Here is a 17,033-nt window from a genome sequence, read left to right on the forward strand (position 1 = left end):
TGAGGGCCTGGGGATTGGTAAACAACATGGATAAAAGAAAGTTTTAGGAATCCTCAGAGTGACTGCAGGGGTAGAAATTTGAGAAGTTTATATTGACCAAGTTTATATTGTCCCTCTTGTATGTGAGCTGGTTATTTAATTGAAAAAGAATTCGTTAAAGGCCCAGAGTATACTCTACAGAAAAAGGAGGTACTGTGCTTGTACTTATAGACCTAATGTAGAGAAGGCCTAACTAGGGATGAGAGAACTCACATCAAAAATGGAAAATAAGGCCAAGGGTGGTGGCTCTTGCCTGTAATCCTAGCACTGTGGGAGGCTGAGATGGGAGGATCTCTTGTGGTGAGGCCAGGAGTTCAAGATCATCCTGAGCAACATAGTGAGACCCTGTATCTAATAAAAAAGCAAAAAGAAAAAAAAAGCTGGGCATGGTGGTGTGCACCTCTAGTGCCAACTAGTCAGGAGACTGAGGTTGGAGGACTCCAGCCCAGGAGTTCAAGGCCGCAGTGAGCTGAGATTGTGCCACTGTATTCCAGCCTGGGCAAAGACCTTGTCTCAAAAGAAAAAAAAAAAGGAAAAACAGAAGAGAAAGAAGTAGACACACCAATGAAAACAACATGAAACCCATAAAGCTTGATAAACAATAAGCCTCGGCTGAAGTAACTTGGGTAGTTTAGATTGATGAGGAGCAGACGAAGAGGAGAGAGTTTTGATCTTGAAAATTTTGCATGAGATGAATGCAAGGATAGCCATGAGGACTGCATGATCAAGAGGTGGCCATCCTAGGAAATCAGTGTGATTAAGGGGCCACAAACAGGACTTCAAGTCACCAGTCATGATAGCCTCTAAGAAGTGGAGTTCCAGCAGAATGGAATGAGTATAAGATATCTAGTGTTTACTGTTAAGGATAGAATTGATGAAGGTGGCAGGGTTTGAAGGGTGAACCATGGAATTAGGAGCATGGATTTGCTGCAGGAATATCAAGCCAGAACTACCAGGGCTGTAAGTTCTGGAATGGAGGAGAAGTTTTTAAAGTAGCATTGACAGTATTTGGCAACAAGCACAAAGGATAATGAGCTAATGAAATTTCATAAATTGCAGAGCTTACACAAAGATTTATGATCATTAAATATGGAGTACCAACTTGTTGGCTGAATGGAAGTCATTCTACAAATCTAATGCTATAATTTCAGTAGAATAATGCCCCTCTAATGAGCTTACTCAAACCTAATCCAGATGCCAGTACTTTTCCACCAGGCTGATGAATTCATTTGCTAAGAGGTCACAGAATGACCCCAATTAGGTGAACATCCACCCTTCTATTTCCTCTCTAATTTGATGTGGTCTCTTCATCTCCATCTGCAAAGTCTCAAAGTTTGCTGATGGATTGTGTGTAGCCTGCAAACACTCACTCAGAGCCACAGCAATATGCCTTCTCTTTGCTGTGCAGAGTACCTGAAGGCAAATAGCATCGTGGGTGCCTGGCTAACTGTGAACCCAGCACTGAGGGAGGACAGCAGAGTTGTTCTCTGCCCCTGTCATCGTGGCAGCTGCTTTTCATAACTCCTTAAACTGTATCTTGTCACCTTGGGAAAAGTGTGTTAAACTTTCCACTGCCCCAAGTCAGAGTGAATCTCTGCCCACAACAAAAATACCCATTAGGGAAAGCCTGAAGCCTGAGGTCTGTCTCTGTTCTTGTTTGTACAGGTGACATGAGGCAGCCACGGAAGAAGAGGAAGTGATTGCACACCATTTTCCAAGAACTAAGAAGGAAGAAAACACAAGAGATTTTTCTTTTTTTTTTTTTTTTTTTTTTTTTTTTTTCTGGTGGAGGGAGGTGGTGGAGCAACATAGGAAAGTAGGAGGGACAGAGAGTGAGACTTAAATTTAAGAAGAGGTTCGTGAAGGCAGCTTAACTTGAGAACTCTTGGTTTTTTGAAAGATTGACTCCACATGCCAAAAACAACTCCTGCCATCTCAGAATTAATTACCTTTGACCTTCATGGAGGATGGTCTCTGGTTAAAATCTGGCCAAAGAAACTTATATAAACTTGGTGTTAGAGAACATCTAGAGAGAGAGAGGAACTTAGAGTCATTTAAACTCTTCAGTTTACAGAGAAGGATGCTGAGGACCTAGATGAGAAGTTAACCTGCACAAGGCAAAAGGGTTACTTAGTGTCAGAACCAAGGCAATAACTTCTCTCTCTCAGATCTCCTAGCTACCAGTCCTGGGCCATTTTTTTTCTTTTTTAATAATCCCAACTTTCTTTAAAAAACAAGCATTTCGGTAAGCTAGTTATTTTCATGGATTGCTCATCCATTTTTTTCAGTGATCCAAAAATGTAGGGAGATGGCTACTACTGAAGTTGTCTGTCTACTTGGGATAATAGCAAATTAATTGAAGACAATGGGAAAGTAAGTTATAAAAAATACCGAGAAATCTGTTTCTCTTCTGAGCAAGCATTCAGGGCGGGTATAAACATCAAACATAGTGACATTGTCAAAACCTCTTCCATTTGAACATTGATTAATTCATCAAATAAATGGTATATTAATACATTTTACTTGCAGAAGAATCTGGATGAGAAGTGATAGAATTATAAGGGCTGTTGAGATTGATTTGCTACAAAGCACTTTTCTGAATTAGTGTGTGGTTTAACAAAGCTGATTTCCAGATGCTTAACAAGGATTCATGATCCCTGCTGTGATTTTCCTAGTGTTATTTTCCTGGCCTTTATTTGTGGGCATATTTTTTAAAGAACACAAATGGCAAATGGCTATTGGTGGGTAAACATATTTGAGTCTACTAGTATGTCACTAGGCTCATATGGGTTGGGGTGTGGACACTGAAGGAAATTGGACTTGGACTTCCCAACCTAACCTAACATTATATAGGATAAATTTGGTAAAAATGAGCAAGAGAGGTCTTGAAGGGTTACAGAAGAGGACAGAATATCTCAGGGAGGAAGGCAGCCCAAGGGAAGACCAGGACAGGCACCAAGAAACCTGCTTAATCCCCACTTCTTTTTCTACTTTTCTGTCAGTATGGGCCTCAAGTCTTTTCCAGATGGAGCTGGGAATACCACCTCTTTCCCCACATCTACTGCTGCCTCTTCACTGCTCCAAGCACCTGGTCTCAGTGGGAGCTCAGAAGCAGTTGCCACAGTGGAAATTACCCAAACGTGAAGCCCTCGGGGATCACCCAAATTTCCCACACCCCAGAGGTGACTCGGGCTGTGTAACTCTCGGTCACAGTAAGTTCTTGGTGGGGATGAGCCTGCAAATTTCTATTTGTGGCTTTACTGACCCTAGGACCAAATTAAACCTTGATTGCAGCATGCCTGGCCATTGTGCAATATCTCTTCCAACACTAGAAATGTCTCGGAACCATTTCCCATTGAGCACATGCCTAAGCACACAAGGGCATGCTCGGTGCTGCAGTAGCTTAAGAAAAGATAAACAACAAAACAATAACACACTGATTAAACATTTGCTAAAAGGTATATGGTGTTTGCAGATTGTGTAGCACTATGTTAGGCCCTTAATAGAAAATGACAACTATAGCAACCACATGATGATACCAGCAATATTTGTATAGTATCAAGTAATTTATCACCACTCCCACTTATTTTAGCCCACGGAAACTTTGTAAGTAGGAGATGAGTTACGTTCTCATTTTACAAATGAGCAAACTGAGTTTCTGACGGTGGTGTGCTGGGAAATGTTTAACAACCAGCTCTCTGGGGAAAAGATGTCAGGCTCTGATTGATAATGTGTGCTCATTTCCGTGGTGGAAACACTCTCACCATGGCCTTTTTCAAGCTGGCAGCATGTTGCTGAATGTAGAGTTGGGAAGAGATGTGGACAACCACTTAGTACTCAAGAGCCTGTGCAAACTGGCTCCAGCACATCTCTGCGTTCAGAGCAGGGAAATGACAAGTCCAAGGTCACACAGATAGTGACTCCTGGGCCCACTTTCCTCCCTCTTTCTTACAGAGCAAAGCACTACCGGGTCATCCAAAAACCTTTATTTAAAAAACAAAACAAAAATGTGTCCACATCTTGCAGAGCTGGACGAAAGAAGGTGGTCAAGAGATCCCAAATTAGTAGAAACTGTCCCCATTACAGGAGCAGGAAGGACACCGCCACCACTACCCCAGGGACTGGCCTATACTCGTGCTTCTGTTCCAGTGTTGCTGTCTCACATTTGAAATCAATTTTGAATTTGGGTAGAAGACTTGTCTTGTTGCCTAAACAATGCCTTAACCCCATTCTCTCCCCAGAAGGGTCCTACATTTCTTAAGCTATTTTCAGCTCCTCCACACCTACTCACTTGCAATACTTGTCATAACAGGAAGCCAGTTTCATATACTGTAATCCCCAAACACATTGCACCCACACGTGGGGAGCGTGAGGGGCTGAGCGAGGAGCGAGGAGTGATGAGGCCAGGCCTTCCAAAAACTGGAGGGGCTGAGCACTGAGTCGGTCCCAAGGTGGGGCATCCCCGCTCCCAAGCCCAGGATTCAGAAGCCGGAATCCACATCCAGACATTCTTGTTTTCCTTTCTTATGCAGTTGCTGGTGACTTTTTTTTTTTTTTTTTTTTAATAAAGCATTTGAGTAGGCAGCAAAGCCAGTCAGAACTGTTTATTTATAGCTGTGGATTTTCAATGCTGTATAAATTAGAAATCGTTGCTGAATGAGGCCCGCGCCCACTCACACACGCAGGGCCGCTATCTGTGAGTCCTTTCACAGGGTTTGACTGTACATAGTCTAAAATGGGAGAAAATGACATGCTCCGAGTCAAATGACGGAGTCACAGCTAAACGGCAAAGCAGAAAACCAGCAATTATTTTTCCTCAGCACAATATGGGGAGTACGACAGGTGCAATTATCCAATATTATTTAACAGTACCGGTTTGTGGTGTAGGGAGAAAATAAAGGTTTCCGTGTCTTGGAGAGGAAAAAAAGAGAAAGAACATGCCTTGCAGCCCGTTTCTATGGATTAAGCTGGGTTATGTACATGGAAACTGGCCAGGATTCCAGAAGGGGAAGGGAGACCTGCCTGGCTCCCTGGCTCCCTGGCCCTTCCTCCCAGGAGGCTCTTGAGGAGCAGCACCACAGGGGGCTTCTGAGCAAAAGTGCCCCCAGCCTTGGGATACTGTGGCCTGAACACCCTCTTCCACAGGCAATGGCTCCAGGTAAGACTGCGGGGAAGGCTGGGTTTGCTGAGCCCCTGTCTGTTTAGAGAGAAACTTCCCTCCTGCTTTTGACTTTCTTTCCCTTCATTGAACTACAGTGAGGTCAAAGAGCATGTGATGAGAAGGTGATCCGCAAGGAATAACTTTCAGCCCCTTAACCAGCTCCCTTTTCCCACTTCCAGCACATTTTTATTCCTCCTCCCAAGCCTTTGCTTAAACTGGTCACACTCTCTAGAAAGACCCCTCTTCTTCTAGCTACTGTGGAATAAATAAGTCAACCTTCATGGCTTCAGACCTCACTGGAGTGCCACTTTCCAACTCTCTAAAAAGTTTTTCCTTGCCCCTCCAGGACATTTGGCCGGCTGCCTTCTCTCAACTCTGCTAGTTAATAGCTAATCAGCTCCACACACTATGCCATTGCTCTCTCCTTCACGTATCCCCCTGGCTTCTGTTTCTGCAATGGTATGGAATGCCATGCTGACTAAAGAAAACAGTCAAGCTTTTAAAGAATTAAAGCTAGTTGTATTCAGAAGTCTTACTGAGGACTACAGACCAAGGCCTACAGCCTGGGAACAGCCTTTCAGAGAGATCCTATGAGACCGCTCCAGCCCAGGATTTCAGCCCACTGCTTACAGACAGGAAGTGGAGGTTCAGTACCTGCACAATCACATCAAATTTGCTCAGAAGTTCCATCGCAGCAGAATCCCATCAAGGCTTGGGTGTAAGAGTGCATCTGCTTGTAGATTACAGAGGTATAAACACTAACCCTGTTAAAGATTTCGTCTTCAAAGCATCTCTCCAAACATCTTCACAGTCCAGGGCTTTTGTGAAATTCTGCTGGCAAGCAGAAGTGAGCAAAAGGCGCTTCTCATATTTGCTCCTTTGTCTCACAGCTGGAAAGAAGAGAGGCTTCAGAACCAGACCAGATCTGAGTTCAACTTCTGACTCCCATGGCTGGCTATCTATATTGAACCTAGAGAAAATCAGTTACTTTTTAGAAAAATGTATTATTCACTTATTATTGGTTTAAAAGTGTATAACAACTTCAGCATGTGAATAAGAGGACACAGTCTATCCAGAAGGAGCTTAAGTATGCTATGTAGGCCGGCAAAGGAACGCAAAAGTAGTAAGCATCTCCTGTTCCTTAAAGACCTTAGGCATGTCAGATTTTATTCCAACTTGCCTCTGTCCTAAGAGGGGCACTAGTCAGCCCCTTGGAGAGAGACTCACCTTGGATAAAAATAGTTTACTCCTCTGAGCCTTGGTTCCTTGTCTGCAAAGTTAGATAATGATACCACCACAATTAAATAGATTATTTAAAGCAGTGGATGCAAGTGCCTGGCTCCCAAGATCTCCGTCTGATACAGTTTGGGTGTTGTCTCCTCAAAATCTCATGTTGAATCATGATCCCCCGTGTTGGAGGTGGGGCCTGGTGGGAGGGGTTTGGATCATGGGAGGGGATTTCTCATGAATGATTTAATGCGATCTTCTTGGGGCTGACCTCACCATAGTGAGTTCTGGCGAGATCTGGTTGTCTAGAAGTGTGTGGCACCTCCTCCCCCCATGTCTCTTGCTCCTGTTCTCACTATATAACATGCCTGCTCCCACTTCACCTTCTGCCGTGATTGTAAGCTTCCTGAGGCCTCCCCAGAAGCCCAGGAGATGCCAGCACCATTCTTCCTGTAAAGCCTGCAGAACTGTGAGCCAATCAAATCTCTTTTCTTTATAAATTACCCAGCTTCAGATATTTCTTTATAGCAATGCAAGATGGCCTAATTCACCATCCCACCTGCTTGATTGCAAACTCCTGGGACGAGGGGCCATGTCTACCTCTTTATATCTCCAACAAAGCCTAACTCTGCACCATTAGAAAGTACTCAAAAATACAGACGGACTTGAGGATTCCTTATAGCTTCTTAACCTTACAGGCATCACCACCAGTTATCTTCCACCCTAGGCTTCCCTGGAAGCTGAGAGTCTGAACATCAGAGTTATTGTTTCATTTCAGATATTCTCTCCATCTTACATACCACAGTTCTATTTACAGTGACGAGCAAATTACAGTTTCATGTGGACTGGTAGTGAATGAACATTGATAGAATAGGACGCATAGCAGATACCTTTGATGAAAAGGAGAAGGAGAGGAGGAATGGCCTGGAGGATAAACAGCTTGCATGCAGGGAAGCTCTAGAATGGACGATTAGATGGCCCTGATGACTCAAAGGAGAGCCTATGGGCTACTAGGGTCCGAGTCAGGAAGGCTGATCCTTAAACAGGAAGTGGGGGGATGTTGAAGACAAACCTTGTTTACATCATCATTCATTTTACCTTAGGTGACTTCTCACCCCTTCCTGACAGACGGCAAGTGTTTATCGTTAAGGCCCAGTCTAGTCTGACTAGCACATCATCATTACCATGATGTCGTCAGCCTCTTGCATGGTGTAGTTATTTCGGGGCCATGAAAAGGGCCTCTGTTCTCACTGCCACCCTAAATATCTTGCTAATGTACAAAAAAATTCTTTCACCAATAAAGCCGCCCATTTCATATGGAGAGCCAGATTTAACATATAAATACTTCTGAAAGAAGTGACCTATGAAACTCATGCATATTCAATTCTCAGTGAAGGATATTTGATGATTTGAAAGCAAGTTTTAATGTGGGGGAGGGTGCGCTTGGCAGAGTGAAAATGAGGATATTGTTAGTAAAGGAACAGGTGCGAAGGGTCAGCTGTAGACTCCAAGGACAAAACTTGCGTAGTTCATAATTTTTCACCATGTGAGTTGCCAAGAGATGCACGTTATAATTGTTCTGCACCCCTCCCTGAGAGAGCTACTTGATGGGTAGAGCACCCCAAAATGAAGCTGGTTCATGATTTTGGCAGCTGATAGGTCAACCAAATTCTGCGTGCCCTTGGAGGGGTGGACAGAGGGGACATAGCTGTGATGTGCCACCCTATTTCCAGCCTTGATTATCTGGCTGGCACTACAGGAATTTAAACTTGCTTTATGTCTCTTACTTATTTATTTATTTTTTGAGCCAGAGTCTCATTCTGTCACCCAAGCTGGAGTGCAGTGGTGCAATCTCGGCTCACTGCAACGTCTGCCTCCCAAGTTCAAGCAATTCTCATGCTTCAGCCTCCCAAGAGGATGGAATTACAGGCATGTGCCATCATGCCCAGATAGTTTTTGTATTTTTAGTAGAGACAGGTTTTCACCATATTGGCCAGGCTGGTCTTGAACTGTTGGCCTCAAGCAATCTGCTTGCCTCAGCCTCCCAAAGTGCTGAGATTACACGCGTGGGCCACCACGTCTGGCCTGCTTTGTGTCTTGAGAGAGTAGTGTTGCGTTGCCACCATGCTTTTTGCCCACAATTTAAATGTGTGTTTGTTGGTAGCATAAATTAATCTTTCTTGGACTCTTAGGTTCTGCATCTTCCAAATTTCAACGTCATGGTTTTTGTTGTTGTTCAAATTAATATGATTGCTCATGAGTTTGTGTGTATGAGTGTGTGTGTGTGTGTGTGTGTGTGTGTGTTGTATTTCTGAAGTTCCGTGTAGATATCCAATGCCACTTTTTCATTTTCTTGAATTTATGTTTGAGAGTTGGTGCTACTATCATCAGGGTCCTATGATGATTCTGGAAACAAAGACTGGATAACATGAATGGCATCATGGTAGAAGCTTTGGGTATTGATATTTCTCAAATTTCCCTCAAAATGCATGAGTACCACAGCTTTTACTACCTATGAGTTGTTGCCATGCTTAAGAAGAAAGAAGACAGAGCAAAGAAAAAATTAGGATCCCTTTGGCTCCTGAAGAACCTCAAGCAGTGCTGAGCTTCTCCAAGATCTCTTTTTATCCAGACATCTGTCTTACCAACAAGTCACAGAGATCCTGAAGTGTTGAACACAGGTGGACACTTATGAAGGGCACATTTTGTGTTTCTTTGAGGGCAAGAGTATGTCCTACTCACCACTGTATCTCCCTCATCGAGCACAGTGCATACTATATGGTTGACTTTAAATGCATATGTGATGCTCAGATGGATTTAAGTAACATGCTCAGTGTCTGACAGTGGCATTGGAACTCAAATCAAGATCTATCTGACCCAAATGCCTCAAATAGTTTCCACTCTACCAACAGTGCTCAATCTTTCTTAAGCGATACCCTCAGAATACATTTTATATCATAACCCAGTAGAAACACACACATTTGTGTGAAAAGTTTCATAAACTGATACCTGCTTTTAATATGAGTGACATGCCCCTTTATTTTCTATGATATTGTTTCCTATTCCATTAAAATATGTCGTGACCATGAAATTGATTTCTTAATCCAATAATAGTGTTATTAAAAATAATGAATTTCTTAATCCAACAATATTAATGATAGAGTTCAACTTAGTTCAGTAAGTTGGACAACACTATACTCCACCACACTGAAGGATTCGTTCATTCATTATACAAATCATTATAAAATACCTACTAAGTGTATGTCCCTGGCCATATGCATGCCATGGCCTGAGGGTAAGGACATGGTGGTCATCCACCTGGCATTTGCAGGCCTGTGTGGAGGATTGCATGCTTTCATCTTGCCGCTCCTTTGGGAAGCTAAGCCTGGCTTTCCCAGCTTCCTCTGTTAGCAGCTGCTCCGCTAGACTCAGCTCCTCTGAGATGCTAACAGGAAGAAGAAAAAGATCCCTTCCACCGTAAGAGCTTACAAAACCTTCCGCTGAGGCTTAAGTCTGGCCTGAGCAAATATATTTGGTTACACTTTAGGGATTTGTTTTCACTCAACACTAAATTTTATTAAGATTCTAATAATGAAGTTAGATGACATAGAGTTAGGAAAATATGCACTGTATGACTTTTACAATACCTTGCCAGGAATCTGGTACGTGATTTTGAAGACTCCCAATCTAGACATATTTTTATTCCTTATGAAAATTTTTCTAACTATATTCTAAAATGCACTTATGTTGTCATTTTATATATATGCATTAACTCAACTTTGCCAATTTTTTTTTTTTTGAGACAGAATTTTGCTCTTCTTGCCCAGGCTGGAGTGCAATGGCATGATCTCAGCTTACTGTAACCTCTGCCTCCTGGGTTCAAGTGATTCTCCTGCCTCAGCCTCCTGAGTAGCTGGGATTACAGGCGTGTGCCACCATTCCCGGCTAATTTTGTATTTTTAGTACAGATGGGGTTTCACCATGTTGGTCAGGCTGGTTTCGAACTCCTGGCCTCAGAAGATCCACCCACCCTGGCCTCCCAAAGTGCTGGGGTTACAGGCGTGAGGCACCACATCCAGCAACTTTGCCAATTTTATAATCATGTGGTTAAATAAAATTCTCTTTCTTGTAAAACAGATTGCAGTATCACTGCCAGTATTTCTCCTTTTCCAGACTCATCCTGCCATCACGACCTTTTATTACCCTCACACATCACCAAACTAAGAGGAAGAGGCCAAAAGAACTGCTGGACACCAATTCATAGTTTTCCCACTCAGCAGTGTGGATTTCCATGTAATCCTCAAATCAAGGGGAAGGAAAGAACCTTTCCAAAATGCCCTTCCAATTCACAGATGAACATATCTAAGTCCACTTGGGAACCATTTTAGACCCCCAGCCTGGAAGACAGGGATTATTTGCATGACTATATACCCCATGACAAAGGGAGACTTACCCGTTCATTCTAGGGCTTAACGAAAATGCCACGGCTGCATGAATCATGGTTCTGTGGTCACTTAATTGGGGATGGGATTGAAAGCATAACTTTAAGGGGGATCCCCAAGATGAGAGCCAAGAAGATGCTAAGCTATTTGTGCATGAGGTGCTTGTGAGATAGAGATCAAAGGATAACCAGCTGCTCTTCCCTGGTTGGTGAGTGGAGGTGCTCGAGAGGGCACTCTTTGGTGTTGACTTATTGCGTCTCACCTTGTCCCTTCCTAAACTCAACTCCTGCCATTTCACTGTATCCCTCACACGGTCACACTTGAAAGGCCCTCCAAGCACCAGTGGCCTTTGTTCCTAGCACAGAAATCATCACCCCAGACTGCTTACCTAGCATCTAAATAATCCCAATTCACATTTAGCTAAAATTTCACTATTATTAAGTTTAGTTACATTTGCAATATAAATTTATTTTAGTTACAACAACCTAGAAGTAGTATAGTTACTATTATTATCTGTTTTAGTTTCCTGGAGCTACTACAGCCAAGTATTACAAACTAGGTGGCTTAAAAATAATAGAAATGTGGCCAGGCATGGTGGCTCACGCCTCTAATCCCAGCACTTTGGGAGGCCAAGGTAGGTGGATCACAAGCTCGGGAGTTCGAGACCAGCCTGGAAACACAGCGAAACCCCTTGAACCGTCTCTACTAAAACTACAAAAATTATCTAGGCATGGTGGCAGGTGCCTGTAATCCCAGCTACGTGGGAGGCTGAGGCAGGAGAATCGCTTGAACCTGGGAGGTAGAGATTGCAGTGAGCCGAGATCGTGCCACTAGACTCCAGCCTGTGAGAGAACTAGGCTGTGTCTAAAAATAAATAAATAAATAAATATAATAGAAATGTATCCTCCCACAGTTCTGCTAGCCAGCAATCTGAAATCAAGGTGTCAGTATTACTATGCTTCCTCTGAAGCCTCTGAGGAAGACTCTTTCTTCCTGGTGGCTCCCACTAATCCTTGGTTTGTGGCCACATCACTCCAATATCTGCCTGTTTCCACATAGCATTCTTCCCTGTGTGTCTCTGCACCTCTTACCGTACAGAGAATCTGGCTTCTGTGTTCAAATCTCCCTGTCCTTTCTCTTGTAAGGATGCTAGTCACAGATTTAGAGTCTACTGTAAGTCTAGGATCATTTATTTCAGGATCCTAAACTAATCACATCTGTAAAGACCCTATTTCCAAATAAAGTCACATTCTGAGGTTTTAGGTGGACATGTGTTTTGGGGGTGAAAGGAGTGAGACCATATTCAACCCAATACATTATCCCTATTTGACAAATGAGGGGATTGAGATGCTAAATTCCAGCTTTTAACTCTTCTCACGTGTCTTTCCTGGTTCAAGGAGTCACCAGTAATTTATACCATCTGTTGGGTGCCCACTACAAGACAGGCATTTGCAATTCATTATCTCTAGGCCTCACCATGCTCAGAGAGACAGGCATCATTCTCTCAATATTAAGGATAAAGAAACTGAAGCTCAGTAAGTTTGACAGATTTTTCCAAAAAAGAATTACCCAATGACAGTACAGAGCTCATTCTGGCTGGCTCTGACACCTACCCCCTTTCCATTAAACCACACAACCTCTACCAAATCCTGCTTCTGTTCCCTTCATGATGTCTGGAACATCAGCCCTTCCTTCTATCTCCTCAAGGTCAAAACATTAGACATTTTCATTTCAAATCTTCTGAGGCACTGTGGGAAGGGTGCAGGCTCAGGGACATGGGTGCTATGGTGGAAACACCCTCTTTCCTGATCCCGAGTCTTAACAGGCATGCAAGTGGGTAAATGGATAGAAGGGGACCTCAAAGGGAAAGGAGAAATACAAATTGCTGCTAAGAGTATATGGCAGAGCCATTCAGCCTCGCCTGCAGATTCGGAGTCACCTGGGGACCTTCTGAAAGTACTTATGCCCAGATGTCTCCTCCAGAGCTTCTGAATTGGTCTGGGCTGCAGATTGGGCATTGGGAATCTTAAAAGCACTTCCAGGTCATTCCCATGTGCAGCCAAGGTTGAAGGCCGCCTGGATTCCTGACGTATGGGAATTCTTGTCCATTTTCCTTGCCTATGGCAGCAGCTGAGGCCTTCAGGTTGTTTTGGACATCTGAGAGAGCCACTGCCTTTGTTCCAAGCTTCCTTGCAAAGCCACTGCCCAGCCATGCAAGTGCTCAGCACATTTTATGGCATGACCAACTGCCTGGTCCCTTTGGGTGCAACAGCAGAGGTGACTTTGGGGTGGAGTGTGGAGCCAGGCTCTGGGAACAGCTCAGATGCCCCTGCAAAGCTTTCTGGTGGAGCTGTCTCCTGTCTCCCTGGGACCTCGGCGCACTTCCTTAGCAAGAGCCCAGACTACTGGAGCCAGGGAGGCACCTTGTGGGAATTGTGCCAACAAATGACATTTGGACTTGAGCTGTGGCCTGGGCTCTCCCCTGGCTCTCCAGCCTGCTGGCCTGCCCTGATCATTTGCGACTTGCCAGCCTCCATCATCACGGGGAACAAGCCCTTAAAATAAATCTCTTTCTAGGTACACACACATCCCATTGATCCAGCTTCTCTGGAGATCCCTGACTGCTACACTCCTCTTCCTTGGCTCCCCTGGCCTCACCTCCTTTCTCTGGATCCTCCCACCCTCCGCTCTCCGCGTCGTTTGCCTGCAGTGTCTGTGAGTCATAGGCCTATAATAATCCTTCCGCTTCTGCTTGCCAAACTCTCCTCTTTTCATTCAAGAGTCTCCCCAAATCCCACATCATCCCATCAAGGAAACAACGATCTCTCCTCCCTAGGATGAAGCCATTCATAGAGCAGATTTCAGAAAGAAAACTCTGTCTGTGTGAGTGTTTCTTTGAAAATTCATGTTGGAGACTGTTCCACGCATGACAGTGAGGGGACTTGGTGTTCCACAGGCTCCGTCTCAGAGGCCAGGCTACAGGGGTCCCTCTGCTCTGCACAGGTCTGCATTTGGCACATGGTCTCATATGGCTAGTGATGCCTACAAGATGGTGGTCTGGGGCGTGGCCTCCTGAACAAGCTACTGAAGGCCACTGTCCTGCATGGCTACAGATTTCACAACCAACCCTATGCCACCAGCCTGTTCATATGACACTGCTTAAGGCAAGCAGCAGTCAGGGGAAATCCCTGAGCGTGCGTTGTCTCAGCTGTGGGCCACCATGTCTTCCTCCTGTGAAGGATGAAGGGTTGAGGAGGCACTATCCTTCCCTTCCTACCACACATGTAGAGGGGCCCCTGTCGTGTTACTGCAACCACCATTAAGCCACATTCTCAGTGGACATTGCAGAGCCATGGGACATGGTGCCTCAAAGCTCTACCTACAAGCTATGGCCCCAGAGACCCCTGAATGCCATAGACAGCTGGTGGTATCCCAGGGACAAAGAAAGCCCAAAGTATATGTTCACATCGCGGGGGTACTAAAGCGTCAGAGTGAAAGAACACAAGCTTTACAAATACTCTAAATTCAGTTAGTCCCATTTCCACAGCATTTACCATCTTGGGTGACTCATTCAACCTTTCAGAGCTTGGTTTCCTCATATTTAGAGGAGGAATGCAATACCTGCTTTGTGTTAGTGCTACTGAGAAGGATGATGATGTTGATAATAATAATAGGCTGAGGACATTCAGCCCAGTGTTAGCATCCAATAAATACCCATTTCTTTCTCTGTTCTCTTAACGAAAAGGCTCTACTAATCCAGTGGAGGCTACTTATGGGTCATAATTTGAATGCCTGGGAGAGGTAGTGTGAAATCCTAGTATAGAGGAGCTGATGGCAGGACTAGGATGCAGAAGGCATCCATGGAAGGGGAGCTGATGGCAGCACTAAGATGGAGACGGCGTTCATGGAAGGGGAGCTGATGGCAGGACTAGGATGCAGAAGGCGTTCATGGAAGGGAAGCTCCCTTACTGTCCGCATGGCTTCACAGCATCAACAAGACGGTCCCAAATCACATGTTCCAGCACCCATTCCCCAACTTGAAGTCCAAACAAATAAAAATAAAGGAAGGCAATGAAATATTGTAAATGCCATGGAGTCTAGAAATCCTAGATTTTAGAACCCTCTAAGTCTATGCAAAGCATTAACATTTCAACACATAACCCAATTTCAGGAGGCTTACGCAAAGGAAAAGCAGTCCATTGCAGCGCCCTCCTTCTTCCCACCAGTGTATAGGAATGCCTCCCCAGCAGTCGTGGCCTTACGGAGCCCTAGAGACAAATTCATTTTGCTTTTTTGTTTTATTATTATTATTATTTGAGATGGACTATTGCTCTGTCACCCTGGCTGGAGTGCAGTGGCGCGATCTCAGCTCACTACAACCTCCACCTCCTGGGTTCAAGCAATTCTCATGCCTCAGCCTCCCGAGTAGCTGGGGTTAAAGGCACTCGCCACCACACCTGGCTAATTTTTGTATTTTTAGTAGAAACGGGATTTTGCCATGTTGGCCAGGCTGGTTTCAAACTCCTGAGCTAAGGTGATCCACCCTCCTTGGCCTCCCAAAGTGTTGGGATTATAGGCGTGAGCCACTGTGCCCAGCCTCATTTTGCAATTAACAAAAGACAAGGAGGCCCTCCTTGATATTTGGAGATAGAGTATTTGAAGCACATTTGATGAATTTCTGTCTTCTTATATTGTAATAAGAAGGCTTGGCAGGATGTTTTTACAATTGTAGTATACGTTTCATGGGGAGGAAAGGAAATACCTATATATATATGTGTGTATTTTATGTATACAAACTATAAAATGAAAAAATGCAGTTGAACACATACATATATATATATATATATATATATATATATATATTCTCTTCTGGTCTTCAACTGCATTTTTACATTATCTCATGTTTGGGTCTAGGCCTGCTATTAAATGGGAAGATGAGAGCCCTCTGGTGGCTAAATGGACTCTTCTCTTTTTTTAAGAAATAGTAAAACTAATTATCTTGTGTTTTGAAAATTCTGTGCCTTGTTCCAGTTAGCAATTTCCTGCATAAACTTCATCTTTTCTCCACTTGTGCCCCCTCACCCTTGAGTAAAGAGATAATGAGATGTTACATTTTTAACCTGTTTGGTGCTCACACTTTGCATTTAGGCAGATATTTAATCCACCTTCTGAAAAGATAAAACAGTGTTTTAGAAATTTGATTTTCAGACATTCATCTAACAAATATTTATTGGGCATCTATAACAAGTAAGACACCATTCTAAGTACTGTAAGAGCTATAAGAAAATTTGGCCAGGCGCGGTGGCTCACGCTTGTAATCCTAGCACTTTGAGAGGCCGAGGCGGGTGGATCACGAGGTCAGGAGATCGAGACCACGGTGAAACCCCGTCTCTACTTAAAAATACAAAAAATTAGCCGGGCGTGGTGGCGGGCGCCTGTAGTCCCAGCTACTCGGAGAGGTTGAGGCAGGAGAATGGCGTGAACCTGGGAGGCGGAGCTTGCAGTGAGCCGAGATTGCGCCACTGCACTCCAGCCTGGGCAACAGAGCGAGACTCCGTCTCAAAAAAAAAAAAAAAAGAAAGAAAATTTATAATATAACATCTACTTGCAAGAAGCTTATAGTAGATACAAAAAAGAATAGCCTTGACTTTTCAAAAATGTATTTTTTCTATAAACTTTAATCATTTTATCAAATACATAAGTTTCCTTATCAGAGGTATTCTCCTAGCTTCCCTATCTTCCATCTACTTGGGTGCCTGTAGCAGGAAGTGGATCATCAAGTTGAACTCTTCCTTCTCCCACTCTCCAACCCAGTGATTCACCATGTCCTGCCAGCTCTACTTCTCTTTATTTCTATTGATGCCAACTTAGATTACGGCACCTAAATTTCAGGTCATTACTATATCCTTTTATTTATTTTATTTTTATTTTTATTTTTTATTGAGACAAGGTCTCTGTCACCCAGACTGGAGTGCAGTGGCACAATCACAGCTCACTGCAGCCTCGACCTCCTGGGCTCAAACACTCCTCTCGCCTCAGCCTCCTCAGTAGCTGGGACTACAGGCATGTGCTACCATATGAGGCTAATTTTTAAATTTTTTGTAGAGACAGGGTATTCCCTACGTTGCCCAGGCTTACAGTATGCTTTTTAAAAATGTATTTTT

General features: G+C 43.9%; 1 protein-coding gene, 2 long non-coding RNA genes and 1 other non-coding gene across 5 annotated transcripts in view; 1 reads left to right on the top strand and 3 right to left on the bottom strand.

The window, feature by feature from the left end:
• The window catches only part of ADTRP (androgen dependent TFPI regulating protein), a 76,001-nt gene extending 72,666 nt beyond the window's left edge, over positions 1-3,335 (top strand). For both annotated transcript variants that reach the window (XM_055263703.2, XM_063632332.1), the window contains one exon: positions 1,705-3,335. In XM_055263703.2, the coding sequence (XP_055119678.1) occupies positions 1,705-1,739 (35 nt within the window). In that variant the 3' untranslated portion in view covers positions 1,740-3,335. The remainder of the gene's footprint in view (positions 1-1,704) is intronic.
• LOC129473320 (uncharacterized) overlaps positions 1-17,033 on the bottom strand; it is a 164,870-nt gene that overhangs the window by 56,317 nt on the left and 91,520 nt on the right. The gene's annotated exons all lie outside the window — the stretch shown is intronic.
• LOC134735690 (uncharacterized) lies at positions 4,629-6,602 on the bottom strand. The gene is made up of 2 exons (XR_010119063.1): positions 6,428-6,602; positions 4,629-6,170 (listed from the first exon to the last, which is right to left on the bottom strand). It is a non-coding gene; the product is annotated as an uncharacterized lncRNA (long non-coding RNA).
• LOC129473867 (small nucleolar RNA SNORA67) lies at positions 6,293-6,434 on the bottom strand. Its single transcript, XR_008654395.2, has one exon. It is a non-coding gene; the product is annotated as a small nucleolar RNA SNORA67 (small nucleolar RNA).

Source organism: Symphalangus syndactylus, chromosome 23 (genome assembly GCF_028878055.3).
Source record: "Symphalangus syndactylus isolate Jambi chromosome 23, NHGRI_mSymSyn1-v2.1_pri, whole genome shotgun sequence".
NCBI classification, from domain to species: Eukaryota; Metazoa; Chordata; class Mammalia; order Primates; family Hylobatidae; genus Symphalangus; species Symphalangus syndactylus.